The 14894-nt window shown below is 44.5% G+C and overlaps 1 protein-coding gene across 2 annotated transcripts; it reads right to left on the reverse strand.

Annotated features, from left to right (window-relative positions):
• Positions 1-1485: 1485 nt before the first annotated feature.
• QTRT2 (queuine tRNA-ribosyltransferase accessory subunit 2) lies at positions 1486-14855 on the reverse strand. Of its 2 annotated transcripts, none has more exons than XM_082277345.1 (8): positions 14556-14855; positions 13492-13547; positions 12161-12237; positions 9259-9468; positions 8122-8321; positions 5412-5563; positions 3808-3925; positions 1486-2756 (listed from the first exon to the last, which is right to left on the reverse strand). In XM_082277345.1, exons 1-8 carry the CDS (start codon positions 14750-14752, stop codon positions 2495-2497), a joined length of 1272 nt encoding a protein of 423 aa, XP_082133471.1. In that variant the 5' UTR covers positions 14753-14855; the 3' UTR covers positions 1486-2494. The 2 variants fall into 2 exon arrangements, with proteins under 2 accessions (XP_082133471.1, XP_082133470.1); XM_082277344.1 differs by having other exon boundaries at positions 3808-3928.
• Between the last annotated feature and the right edge of the window lie 39 nt (positions 14856-14894).

Raw genomic sequence — 14894 nt, forward strand, 5'->3', positions numbered from 1 at the left:
TTGTTAGACAGTGAATAGGTGTAGCTGGTCAAATTCTGCCCAGTAGAAAATGGTTTATTTTTGCAGCCATGGTACACATGTGCACACACATAAAAGCTAAGCAGAGAACTGTAACAGGAAAGCCTAATGGGTATGACTAGGAAAAAAACATAACACGGCAGTATGGAAAGATTGGAAAGCCAAAGAAGAGAAGGGTGGGTTACTGAGAATAGCATGTTATTGGCACTTGACTTAGCAGACCACTAAGATCCCAGTACAGCTAAGTTCATCTCTTTGGGACATCCAGGCTGGGAGATAAAGAAAAATTAACAAATCCTAATGATTCACAGACGTGGGGCAGGATGGGGAGACTGACTGATCACACGTAGCTCCTAAAAGGTATAAAACAGCACTTCCAAAACTAGCATAAGGTTACCAGCCTCTGAATTATACAGGAAACATGAGGAGGACACAACCACCACCATCCCTTACCCTCCATGTCATCACAGAGCATCCCTGACTGACCTCCTGGACACAGCTACCTTGGTGCCCGAGCGCTGGGCTGGCTGAGTCATTTCAGTGATTGCACGGATATAGGAGTGTCAGTGAATGAGAAGTTGCAACACCCATCCCCTCCCAAAAGATTCTGCACAGGCACTTGCAACATTGCAGAAACAGGCACTGCAGAAACAAGCATTGCAAGGTCCCATGCACCACCACTGCATTCCTCTTGAAAGAAGCATAAACCACTTTTGTTTCATTAGAATTTCCTGCTCTTTAAGCTAGGCAGACCTTCTACCTCATGCTGTATGCCCAGGACACCATCTCCAAGTTTCCCAGTGCTGCATCAATTTTAACAACCACAAGGTACCACACGGAGTGAGGCCGATAATCCTGTATTTTATGTTGTTTCTGTGGCTGAATGATTCTCTGTAATCCCTGCTTGAAGACAACAGTAGAGCAGTATTTGCAGCATTTCTTTAGGATCCTGTGGAACAGAATTTTAGTTAGTGCAACACAGTGAATAAGGCTGGATTGGTAAAAAGGATGGTGACAACCTTGTGTAGCTGCGCAGAGACAGGGAAACTAAAAACCCCTTATGCTCTATGTTAAAGTCATTCTGATGGGAGGTATTAAATCTTAAAGCATTGCAGAAATTGTGAAGAGCAAACTATGGATTAATCCTTAATGGCTTTAAGGCCATTAAGTGTAGTATTTTTTCAAGCTTAATTCAGGTAGTGGAGTTCCTATGGGGAGAGGGACAGGCAGCTGCCTTCAACACTTCCAAGTCGATTATGACATTCTTTCAACGCAAATTATTTGGAACTCTGCTCCATTATAAGATCCTACTCCTAGATAATGTCCTCCATCAGGCTGCTAGGTCAAGTTTTCAGGAGACATCTTGATTCCAAGCTCTCTCGTATACCACCTCTGTCACACATTGAGGAGCCAGTGTAACTAATAATACATTTTTTTTATTGTTGCTTTGTAATATAAAATTATTAAATCCATGATTCCACAGTAAGGGCCAGTAAAAAAACCCAACTGAGTAACAGGAATGTGACATAACTAAATCGTATTTTAAAAAAAAAGGAGCCAAAATAATGTTTTCTAAAAGCCCTTTCCTATGACACATCCCTTCCACAGCTCCACCTCACAGGGACAGTTGTGTAGTCTGCTCTGTGACCAGCGCTACGGTGGCTGGAAAGAACAGTACAGACATTGTCACCCATGTGCTAACACGGGAGTGAAATCTGGAAAAGGCACACAGAGTTTAAAAAAATCTCTACAGCAGGACATGGATTAAACACTTTATTTTCTCTCTGGCTCTAATGTCACTGAATGGGACTCCTGAGGCAGCGGTGTTCAAGGCCAGGCTGAGGTGGAGGGCTTCTTCCAGGCCAAAGAACATCCTGCACTGCAGGTGGCCTGAGAGAGCAGTAAACACATAGTCCCTTGTGCCACTGGACACAGCAGCACTTCCAGTCAGTTCTTTCCAAGGACACAGATGCTGGCAATGGCTACAAGGTCAGTGGGTTAGACTGAGGTGAGTTTTCTGACCAAGGAGATACGTGATGAGACACTAGGACACCACTAGGTTTTTCTAGAAAACTCATTACTGTCGGGTATGGAACAAGAGTCCCAAACAGCTGCTGAGCCTCCAGGCAGCTGGATTAATTTTAAGTATATGCCCTGCTTTATCCTCAATCACAAGTTCAGTAACTCTGTCCTTGCACATGGGAAACCAACAGTGAGTACCTGAAAACAAAGTTATCCATACTGGTCTTACTGGTGAACTGTCCAGGCTCTTCCATCCACCAAGAATGCACCGAGCCAGCTAACCAAAAGAGATGTTTGAAAAACATCCCTCCCCACCATGAAGTGAGATCTTCTTCAAGCATCTCCTTCAGGTCCCTCCAGGAAGGAAAAAAGGCATTTTCCTACAGACAGGTCCAGGTGATACTGTTCCACTGGAGGAGGATGCAGCCTGCAACCTCCTCTGTCCTCTCTGAAGTCATTGGCTCAGCGTCGCATTTGCTGGGCCTTGCAGCGCCTGCCTGAAGACAAGCTTCTTGAGTTGGTCCAGTTTACTGTCCCTTAAGGCATCCTGAATGGCACTGAAGAAACCAAAGTAGTGCTGGAAGTTGTGCATCATGAGCAGGACACCGGCCAACAGTTCATTGGTCACCAGGAGGTGATGGACGTAGGCACGAGTGTGCCTCTGACAGCAGTAACAGCTGCATCCTTCCAGCAAAGGACCAAAATCATCGTGGTATCTAAGGAAGAAGCAATGTTGGGTAACATCAGAGGTAAGACACATTCAAGCAACAATAGTTACCACCTGGCCTTTTACTGGGACCTGAGCATTGAAGCCCTGAGGTCCTTAATTCAGATTTGGTGACAACTCAGACCAGCACCACTGGCACAAAGGACTTCAAATATCAGAGATGGTTTGGGTTGGAAGGGACCTTAAAGATCATGCAGTTCCCAAACCCTGCCATGGTGTGGGACCATGGCTGCTGAACAACTCAGGTCTCCTCATGCCAGAACTCACTTCAGAGCCAAAAGGCCACACATTTAAGTCAGAATAACTCTGACTACATCACAGCTAACAGCAGAGAGAGGCCTTATCTGTGCCTTCCCTGGCAGGAAAGCAGCAGTGCAAGACACCTATCACATAGTTTATGAAGGAGAAAGCCACCAAAACCACAGATTAACTAATCCCACTATTCACAAAACAGTATTCCCCTCTTCTGTGAGATGCACCATTTCACAAACTGGAGAGAATAAAGCAACACAACTGTCTACTCAGACAGTCTGGAAGTACCTGTGGCAAAGAGAAGGAAGGACAAGTGGTAACAATGGCCAGTTTTTGTGAAGTATCCAGAAATGGCAGAACTGATCTGCAGCTGCCCAAACTGAGTCAGACAGCAGAGGGTCTCCATAGTTTAAATACAATCTAGTATCTCAAGATGACCCAAGTTAGATGTGGAAGACCAAAGTGATTCCCAGACCACCCTTGTGAACCTATGGTCTTTCAGCTGAGACATAATTATGACCACAAAATGTTTGCTGGATAAATGATCAGAAAACCCCTGGTTCTAGGTCAAGCAAAAGACAGTGCTTTCAGAGATAGGCTGTTGCCTGATAACAAGCTAGAATGCTTGTCCAACACTCTCCACTCAATGTCCAAAGTACTCTCTTCAACAGCTTCATGTTTTACAAAGTCTCTCATTCAGCTGCTGACCAGCTACAAATAAATACAAAGGAGAAAAGCATCATATTTAGTGATACAGCTGCAGGTACCCTCCTCACTAACTCACATACTTTTTGTCTTTCAGAAATATCTCAAATGGTGTCATTTCTGGGTCAGCTTCAGAGACTTCATCCTGGTCTTCTTGAGCACCATTCTTCTCCAGGTCCTGGGCCCAATTTTGTGTTAAAACTGCTTAAATTAAAAAGACAACAGCCTTAGAACAGAGAGAAAGGGCAGAGCAAGGGTAGCAACCTTGGAGTAGATATTTCTGCTAGTCTCTTGCCAAATGAAAACTCCTGCTGCAAGTTTCCACCTCTTTGTCCTAGAAACCAGGTATTTTACTTTAATTGCCTTAAGTTAGTTAACACAAATACACTTTTAGATGATTAAAACAGCAAGAGACAAGTGAAAACTAACCAACTGAAACTAATCAAAAGTTAGAGCTGAAACAACAGTATAACTTTTTGCTGCTCTACTGAGCTGAATTCTTTATAAAACATCAAAAGTATTTTGTCTGAACTGCATGCTGAATAGAATGCAATCACCTGAACAAATGGATTTTATTGAGACTTTGTTAGAGTCGACAGGCAACTCATCTGCATTCAATCATTCTACTTCCCATACTGTGATCAGACTCAGGGATTTAGATGCCTCTTGTTTTTTTTTTAAAAAAAACCCCTGGAATCAAAAGAGGCTGGTAACACTAATTCAGAAGAGGGAGGTTCCACATCTGCCTTTTCAGCAGCTATCTGAAAAATAAAGAACCATCTCATAATTTTGTAGGTTTGCATTTTTAAGTTTGCTCTTAAGGAGAAGGAGATGTATCTGGAAATAACATATTACTGTTTGCATAATCCATGCCTATTGTGTTTAAAACAGACACAGGCCAAAACTACTGCCATTACCCAGACCCTTATAATTTAAGAATAAAGTGAGACAAGATAAACAACAACGAACAAAGAGAAGGGTTAAAAATAAAGCAGCAAGCACAAAGAAACAAGATGTTCTGCTCTATTCAGCTGGCTCTGAATTATCCAGGCATGAAAAGCCACCAGGTTCTACCCAAGAGTAAAAATGTAAAATGTTTCCCTGTATTAAAAATACTTAATAGGCCAAAACAAAACAGCTGCTTGAAACACATTTGATAGGTGCTTTAATGAGTGATACATATTTCCATCTCACAGTGTAATGAGTTATGAACAGAGCATTTTGGTTTTGATACAAACCCATGAATGCAAGGACAGAGAGAAAAACTGCCCAAATAAACTGGAAACTTCTGACAGCTAGAAAAAGTAACTTCAAAATATATTATTACAACAGACACATATTCAGTTAATTCTACAGATCGCTTAATAGGTCCAGCCTTCACTGCTAACGGTAACAGAAAATTTGCCAATGGTGTCAAATTAAAACCCCTCTGTTCAGGAGGTGTTTCAGAAATATTTAGTCATATTTTGGCTAATGAGACATTCAGAGGCCTTAAGTTTTACTCAACAGATTTCGCACCAAAGTACTCCACCTTAAAAAGAACACTTGGTAGTGGAATTCCAGTTTCTCTAGTGGTCACTGCACTTATTTCAGGAACAAAGCCCTCAAATACAGATTGCTCCCAAGTATGAATTATGCTTGCCACAATGTAAAATGTAAAAGCTGTAAGTACCATCAAAAAGCCTACCTGTTGCTTCAGGGTCTGGATGGCAGTCATAACTGAAAACCAAGGCACAGCCTCTCTCAGTCACTTGGAAGGGAAAGAAGCTCTCAAAAATGTCCACTCCCCTTTCAATGCACTCAAGCACCTCATCTGGTCTGCCTACACCATGAATGATTCTGCAGGAGACACACAAGAAGACAAATCTACAATACTCTGAGGAGAAGCAAGCAGGTACCTGAAGGAAAAGACCTCCAGGTCATGTGCAGCGCATGTAGCTTATCTCTGGGACTGCTAATCAGAACAGTCATCACTCAGAATTCCACGTGCTTCCACTTCCCCACCTCCAACCTATCCACTACATAGCTGGATTTCATTTTTTGCCATTTGGAAGACAGCAATAATCCCTCATTTACTGCAGAAAAACCCCATTCTGTTCATTGTGTTTGAAGTGATTTGTATGTGATTTCTTTCACATGCACATAAATACAATTAGATTCAAAACATCTGTGCCACAGAACAGATATTTTCCTTAATCACATTTGTGCCCCAGTGAACTACCAATTCCCAGACACATGGACCCTTTTGCTTGTCAGCTGTTTAGAAGGCAAGTCTAAAAAGAGTCTCAACAGAGACAGCAGTAGATGGCTGGTTAAAGATACAAGTCCTTCAGGTGACAGACACGTCATATTGCACTTGGAAAACTGCCCGAGGGAGAATGCACTAATGAGAAACATCATTAGAAAGAGAAAACTTCCTTGCTTTAGTCTTCCCTTCTCTTTACACTCTACTTGCTCAAATGATTTACCCAAAAACGTGGGCTGTAACATCTCCTGAGACACAGCATTAGGAGCCAGGAACAGCCTGGCTGGATTGCCATCAATGGTAATAGAGATCCTGATGGCAGCCAAATTTAGTTGGCAGCTTCATCAAGGGTGGGTGAAGTGTAAGAGAGTAGAGCAGTGCCTGCTCTCCTGCAGGTGCATAGCTGGGCTGAAAGCAGTAGAAGTTAATGTAGGGCAATGAGCTAAACAGATAATTAGGAAAACACACAGGGGCTGATAAATGAAGTCACAAGGTGCCGTTTTTAGTCACTTTTCTAAGTACTCCAATTAAATTGATGAGCACAGAATAAGGATAGGAGAAGTTTACAGCGTGAGTGTTTTATGTTTCAGGCTCCCGTGACAGGGAGAAAATGATATGCAAAAGTCAAAACAGTAGCTCTATATATATGATCAAAGCTTTGTTGAAACTCATCTCTGCACAGGTAAGGACAAACATTTGTTCTTGCAAGGGTTCCTATGCTATTGGAAAGGAAAACAAATTTTATCAAGAGACTTCAGCACCTTTAGATACATGAAAGGACTCTTTATAAAGAGTACATTCATAAGATCATTTTACCATCACACAAAAAGCAGCCAATTCTTGAGTGAAGCACAGAAAGTGCTTGTCTTCCAGAGAATTTCATACTGCAGTAGAACAGGGCTGAAAAACAACTTCTCCAGTCAGAATGGCAAGGGTGATTCAGGAGCAAGGACTGCCTGAAATTCACTTGAGGTACTTCCAAGAGCCCCTGGGGCTAACCAGCTCTCTTCCTATCAAGAGGTCAGAAACAGTTGTCTTAACAAGACAAGCAAACAATTTGATAGATGAGGCAGATGCACTGGTAGCCACTGAGGTTAGATGAGCAGATTGGACTCTAATGCTCCCAGGGGATCTTTTAAGTAGCTCAACCAGACAGGATGGCAACAACACAGCAAGCCTTCTAATTGTCAGGAAAATTCAAACCCCAGGCACCACTAAGCAAGAACAAGCTGGAACACCAGGCACAGTGCTTTTGCATTTAATTTCCTTTTAAACACCATTAGGTCAGAGCAATGCTCTGCTAGCAGAGGGAAGCAGGAACACAGTGGGGCCTCTGCCATTCTCTTCAGGAAACCATGAAAAAAGCAACCATATTATTTCTGTAGCAGTTGCTCTGGTAATAGCAATCCAGCAAGCTCAACCCAATTAAGATACCCCTACACTTCTGAACCACTAGCAAATATTAGCACACGTTTTCAACAAGTCTTTAGTTACTGTTAGTCAGTTGTAAAAGCTGCCACTCCTGTCCACTCCCTGGCATGGGTCTGATGGGCACACTAACAACTCAGATATACAGTAAGCCCCACACAGTCCAAGAAGAGAATACCACTGTTCTGGGTCAGGCTGCACCACCCCAGGCAGTGCACAGGCTCAGTGCCTCAGGTATGAGGACAGAGCTGACTACCAAGATCGTATAGCAAGCACTGGCTAGCTCTGCCAGCAACCCTCTCTGCCATCCTCCAGTTCAGACCACAGAAACTAGAAACATGACAGTTTTACTGAGAAGTCCCTGCAAAACATCTAGGTCATAACATTCTTGTTTGAGCTGAACTTCAAGTAAACCACGGCCTCCAAGATCAAATGCAAGTAACTCTGACGTATCCTACCTGTAACTCTTCCTAAAAATGTAAGGATGACAAATGTGGAGAACACTCAAACCCACAGCATGAGCAAATCCTGGTGCCAGTTGCAGCTAAAAACTGGAACAAGTGATGAAGACTGCAGCCTGACAGTGGTAAAATTTATGCAGCCTGGCACACACAGAGCTGTGCAATACAGCAATTATTTCCTACAGGGAAACTGCACAGCAGCCTGTCAATGCTGCTCGTAATAGGACAGATGGATTTCTTGGGATGTTGCCCACACAACTTACCTTGGTTTATCCTCTGGCAGCTCCGCTGTGACAGAAGCTATCAGTTTCAACTTGGTTTCCTTGGCCATGGCACTTCCCTGGAAGCCATCTAGCAGAAAGCCACCCACAGGCCGCTTGGCAGTCTCCCTGGCTGATCTGAGTCTCTCTTCCAAGATATCTCCACCTTCAATTGCCCCAAACATTACACTTCCTTGTAGTTCCTGTCCCAGGAGAAAGCTACAAGTGTTAGAGCATGCTCTGCCAAAGACATGAGAGACATCTCACAGCCCAGACTTCAGATGCCTGCTACTTAAGCCCCACATTCCCAGGAACTTGCCAGAACCACAGGATTTCATCTCATTTAAGACTACTCTCCACACAACACTGTGAAGTCCATGTGTAAGAAAGGAGACTAGCAGAGACAAGATTCTGCTCCTTGCCTTGACATTGACTCACTGAGAATTTTGATGCCACTCTTCCCACCTCCCTACAGAAGGCAATAACCACACACCATCTTTGTACACGGCTTTTTATGGATGCAGTCTCAGCAATAGATGTGTTAGTGCAAAATACAAAGCAGGGGCCATTATCCTGGCTGTCAGACACCAGATCTCACAAGGAACTCCCTTTCAGGAGATACAAATATCAACTCCTGTCACCTGTTTTCCCTTGTAGTGCAGACTCAGATAGTATATCTCCTTTCACCAAAAGGAAGTTTCAAAGCTGCTGGAAGAAATAAAGAATAGCACTAACTCTATCAAACCCTCCTTCACTTGGAGCCAAGGGGACTTCAGAGCACAAAGATGGGTTTTCTCAATCTGAGTAAGAAGATTCCACTTTGCCCATGCATCTAATAATACAGCAAGTGAAAGAAATGCATCACAGTCCAAAAGCAGAAAGAAAAAAACCAAAAAAGTAGTTCTTCTCAGCTGATAGAAATGAGGGGTGACCCTGGTGCAGAAGACAATTTCCTAGAGGAAGGAAGGAAAACTCACTGTGCTACTGGTTATACCTCACTCTGGACTGTAAGCTGGGCATTCTTTGATACACACATGTGACCTCATTTCCTACTAAATCACATCCTGGGGCTGGTCCAGCACGCAGCACAGACCAAAACACAGGTGCAGTGCTGGTGCCTCAGTACTTTGGGGACCTTACCGGTGATTTTTCTTGCAGCTGAAGGCATATATCCAAGAAGGAAAGTGACCTATCCACAGACTTCTTGGCTCTTTTTCTACCAGCTTCCCCAGAAATGGTGTCTCCATCAGAGATGCACTGGAACCAGTCTGGCTGGATGGCCCGCTGGATGTCCATGAACTTGGAAGCTGTCACTTCCATGCGCCCTGAGCTTCCCCACAGGGAGACCGTCTGTGTAAGAAGAACAGGGATGAACGTCAGTTGCAAGGGATAGCAGATCTTAAGGGTGAAAAGAGAGAAGGAATTGGTCTGGTGAAACACCAGATACTGGAATGATATCTCATTAGATAAGTTGTCCTGGGGCATGGCTCAGATAATCAGCTGCACTTGGCACAATGAGTGAAAGGAGCTAAATGACTGAACTGGAATTTCTAAGATACTATGGTGAAACCATCCCACTCAACACTGACTTCTCCATGTTAGAAAATGTGAGAGAGCGCAGCTGGCCTCTCATCACACACAATTTAGTGGCAGAATTGGGGAAGAAAAAAAAAAGCTTGAATTCCAACCAAACTTATGTTGCCACAAAAGTAAGCAAAGGCTTATAAAAAGCAGCAAAGGCTGCAATGGCAAATACAGCTCGCCAGTTTCCTGTACAAAATGCAAACCCAAGAAACTATTTCCTCTTCTAAGCAGTTAACTCTTGCCACACATGTGAATGTACATGTATATGTAAACCATACAGACTGGGAAGAATACAAAAGCTTGTTTAGCATTCAATCTTAGAATCCCAAGTTATTTTAGGTCCCAAATCCAGCAAGTCTAGAAGGCAGTAAAATACCCAAACCGAGCCAGTGTAAGAAATGGCAAGTGCTCATTCGGATTTCACACACAGTCCTCCCTGTCTCTTCACATGCTTCCCATCCTGCCGTGTGGGACCCCATCTTCCATCCGTGATATCCTCAAAAGAATTTAAAGCAAGACAAAAGCACATGGACAGACAGGTTTTATCTTACCTGAACACCTCCAGGCTAGCAGATGTCACCATTCAATTCACTAAACATTCACATTCACAAAATGTTCACATTTTAGCCTATTTTGCAGAATCACTAATTAACCTGTGAGCGCAGCTCAGCCATTGCTTTTGTTGTATCATTGCTAGGCTTGTGACACTGATGCTCCAAAATTTTAAAGGAGTATTCAAGTACATTAAGTACAGGGCTTGAGCCCTTTGGAAGTCAGCCCATTTCATCTGCAATTCTGTTCATGCTTTTTTAAATGAGAAAGGGTTTTCAGCCATCAGAAACAGCATATAGCTCGGAGTCTCATGGGCACTTTTTGGGGCCTGAGGGTTTAAATACATTCACCTAGCCTATGCCAGACAGACAGATTAAGCAGTGCAGTTCTCATGCATACTAATTTGCAAATTGAATTTCATCAGCCGATGCAAAAAATATAAGCAGAACAATTTTTTCTTTGGTCTGGTCCCCACAAAAACCCAGAAGGATAGCACAAGTATACCGTGTGCCTGTGGTCCATCTGTCTGTCTGTCCGTCTGTCCATCCATCCATCCATCTCTCCTGATTACTTCTGGCCTTATCAGCCAATTTCACCAAATTTGAATAAAAACAGAAGTCTCCTAAGTAATAACATCTTTTGCAAGTTTCCAACTAAAAAAAAGAGCAACTCCAAAGAGAGGAGATCCAAAGTTTGTATCTGCAGAATAACTGGAGCACAGCAGCTGTAGGTTGCCCTGCAGCAGCATGCTGTTCAGACAGTACCTGCTGCCTCTTACTGAGAGAGCATCAGGGAACAGCTGGTAAAGGCAGACAGAGGAAAGTTAGAGCTGTCTGAGCCAAAGGGCAGAGTGTAATCACATCCAGTTACCTTCATTCTGCTCTCCAGAGGAAAAAAAGCTGCTTTAATAAATAAAATAGCCATGCAGCTTAGAGAGCTGAGCATTATCCTCTGATTATTTAAATCCAGCCCATGCTAGACTTTCTGGCACAGAGCTTTCTGTCCCATTGCTTTCAAAAAGCTTTCGTAAGTATTTGTCAGCACAGATCCAGCTGCAGAAGGCCTTACAACAAGGTGACAAATACCTTCACCAGCTTATTTAAAAAATCCAAAAGAGTCTGAATCAAACTTCCAACACCCAGGTTCAGATTGCTGCTATCACCTCAAAGCTGCACAGTGGTGGGACAAGCTTCAGGTAATTCCTTCCCTGCAGACAGACAGGACTCAGCCTGGATCCCAGCAGCAAGGAATATACACTGATAGCTGTATGGCAGTAGTTAACCTCTGTCACTCAGTGACCTTCCACCAAATGTGGCCTTAGGACTGACTGCATCTGAGCAGGTTCCAGGAGCGGCCGCTCCAGCACAAAGCTGTGTCAGGCAGCAGGCAGGGCATGGATTACACAGGGAATGTGTGTGCCTGTGGGGTGGAACAGGCAAATGTCTGCAACACTATGCACTCTTGGATTGCTGAGCTACCTTCCTGCAAAAATTCTGAAGTCTTTCCCTTTTGTGGGCTGTAGCAGGCTGTAAATACACACACAAGGGTTCAGATGTACTACTTAACAATGCCATCACCATAAGCTTGTACAGCACATATGCCAAAAGACAGGTACTTTCTCTTACTGCCATTTTAACCACAACAGCATGGTAGGCCAGAGCTCTCCTTTCTACCTGAATTGCCCCTTAACTGCTCAGGAACCATTCAGGGTGCATGCTGCCAAGTAAGAACATGGACAGCTTTATTTAGTTGAGGTATGAGCATGTAAATGATAATCCTCTTTGTGCAAAGATTTATTTTGCTAATCTTGTGGCTGTCTGAGCACACCCACACAGAAGGAGGGAGGACTGGCAGGTTTCTTTTGGGAACTTTAGCGGACCCTTTCAAGACTTTACAGCTACTGTACCTTGTTAGTGTTGTAGCCAGATGGGCAGGGAGTGACTGGGTCATGAAGGGAGCAGTAGAGCACAGCATCTGGCATACCTGAAAACAGAGAGACAGACACAGAGGAGAGCTTCATGAACCGAAGCAAAGCTAACATAAAGATGTGGCTCGTGGATCTGCAAAAGGGAACAGGGTATTGTCCCCCACACAAATACAGCCATTCTGACAAAGAAAATGTTGTTCATCTATCTCTCAGCACCAAAGAAGGCAGTCTTCATCCTCAGTTTTACCAACTGCCTGGAGGAGAGTGCAGCAGCAGGACAAACCATGAAATAATACCCTTTGGTCCTGCAGCCTACATAGCTGCTTCAGGATTTATTTATGTTTCTTCTTGATTAATACTCCACCTATTAGAATTTTCCAGACCCAACAGTTGACTCACTTGACCACTCAACTGATAACTGATACACTGGAGACACCTGACATTTGACACAATCCAAGCTGAGCAACAACCCCAAGCCTAGAACTTCTAAGGAAGGACAAAGAATCACAGAATGGTCTGGGTTGGAAGGGGCCTTAGAGATCATGACCCATGGGCAGGGACACCTTCCACTAGACCACTTTGCTCAAAGGCTCATCCAACTTGGCCTTGAATATTTCCAGGGATGGGGCACCCACAACTTCTTTGGGCAACTTGTCTGAGTGCCTCACCACCCTCACAGAAAAGAACAGGATAGTGAGGGAACATTATCAACTACACAAATGAGAAACTCATCATCCCTGCCAGACAGGAGGTTTCAAATGTCAGAAAGCTAGACAGTATGTCTCAGCGACATACAGACATCTATCTCTTCAGAGATAGCCACTGAAATTGGTAAAGCCTCCAGGAAGTTTCAAAGACATTTTTCAGTTTCTCTTGAAAGAGTAAATTGCTCCAAAGCAGTTAAAGTTTATCAAAATTTGGGTGCAAACTTCCTTTAGAAAGCCAAACCGTAATATCTTTTATATAATGAAATGCATGTCCCAAATTTATATGTGCTGTTTAAAAAAATAAAACAAACAAAACAAGTGTTGGCAACTCAATTTTTTTTTCTTGCAAAATGTGCTAGATTCCATACACAAAGAACTGTCTGTAAATTATAGAAATTACAGACACTTTGTAGCCTGATTGAAGGATTTTTGGCCATACTAGTGACAACATACTATTTTGAGTCTTCCCTAGTGGCACTTTGAGTGAGAAAATCCCTAAATGTGCAAGCCTACATCTTTCTGCTTCCTGTACTGCCTGAACATGCTCTAGTGGGATCCACCTGCCTTATCTCTCACATATGCAAGCAAACACTTGTACTTTACCTATAAATTTTGCAGCTCCTTCTTTATACTCTTCCAGAACGTCCTGCATTTCTGCCCTGCAATCCAGATATAGAAACACATTAACTAAGCAGACAACTGTCTAAAGAGATTGGTGATTTCATAACTACGGCTTCTGTTTCCATACTTATGCATTGTCTGATGCTGAACTGGTATTTGCCATCCAGCTGTCAGGCAGCAAAGCAGGGACAGATGGAAAGAAATGACAGAGTCACAGAGCTCAAGAATCACAGCTCACAACCCAAGGCACTCATAATTCTGTGGCAAAAATGTAAAGCTTTTACCTGCACTGACTAGTGACCACTGACTTGATGGAGAGCACAAAGCTAGACTATGACTTTTTGGGTAGCATCACGAATGTGTTCAAGATCATTCAACAACCACACAAGCTTTATCATGTTAATCTTTACTTTCAATTGCCGTTTACCTAACTAGTTTTGAGAGTTAGCTGCTGCTCCAGTCTTACCTTAAATGTTTTCAGGTATGGGGTACCTACCACCTCTCTGGGCAACCTGGTCCAGTGTTTCACCACCCTCATTACAAGAGATACCCTCTTACAGTTTAAGCCAATTATCTATTATTCTATCACAACAGGCTCCGTTAAAAATCTGTCACCATCTTTCTTATAATTCCTCTTTAGGTACCAGAAGGCTGGTAAAAGGTCTCCCTGGAGCCTTCTCTTCTCCAGGCTAAACACCCCCAAATCTCTCTGCCTGTTGTTATAGGAAAGATGCTGCAGCCCTCTGAGCATCTTTGTGGCCTTCCAAAGGACTTGGTCCCACAGGCCCACATCTTTCTTATGTTGGGGGCTCCAGAGCTGGATGCAGCACTCTCGGTGCGGTGCCAGCAGAGCAGAGGGGCAGAATAACCTCCCCCGCCCTGCTGCCCACCTCAGGAAGATGACTGTGAAGTCACCACGATGGGTTTGGCCTAAACACGCTAAAAATCACGCAGCCCTCCAGCTCCCTTCCCCTCACCTTTCCTACCCCGCCCCTGCACCTCCCAGGCTGGGGAAGCAGGGCCCCAGGCCCGCGCGCGGTACTCACAGGGCGGGCAGGGCGAGCTGCGCCACGCCGGGCACGCCGCGCACCTCCCGCAGCGAGTCGTGGGTGAGGTGCGGCGCCGCGCCGCTCCGCGTGTACAGCAGGCAGCCCGGCAGCGCCAGCGCGCCGGCCCCGCTGCGGCCCAGCCCCGCCAGCGAGCCCAGCCGCCCGCCGCCCGCACCCAGCAGCTTCAGCCTCATCCTCGCTCCGCGGCGCCGGCGAGGGACGCGGGGAACGAGGGACGCGGGGAACGAGGGACACCGGGAACACGGGCCGCGGCGAACACGGGCCGCCCTTTCCCGCCCCGGCCCCGCGCCGGGCGTCATCACCGGGCGCCGGCGG

The sequence above is a fragment of the Coloeus monedula genome (genome assembly GCF_965178545.1).
Source record: "Coloeus monedula genome assembly, chromosome: 3".
Taxonomy (NCBI): Eukaryota; Metazoa; Chordata; class Aves; order Passeriformes; family Corvidae; genus Coloeus; species Coloeus monedula.

Coding starts and splice junctions, on each gene's coding strand:
- QTRT2 (XM_082277344.1), bottom strand. CDS start 14,752: ATGAGGCTGAAGCTGCTGGGTGCGGGCGGCGGGCGGCTGGGCTCGCTG. Junction 13,548..14,555: donor CAGCTCGCCCTGCCCGCCCT/GTGAGTACCGCG, acceptor TCTGGATTGCAG/GGCAGAAATGCAGGACGTTC. Junction 3,929..5,411: donor TCCAGACCCTGAAGCAACAG/GTAGGCTTTTTG, acceptor TTTTAATTTAAG/CAGTTTTAACACAAAATTGG.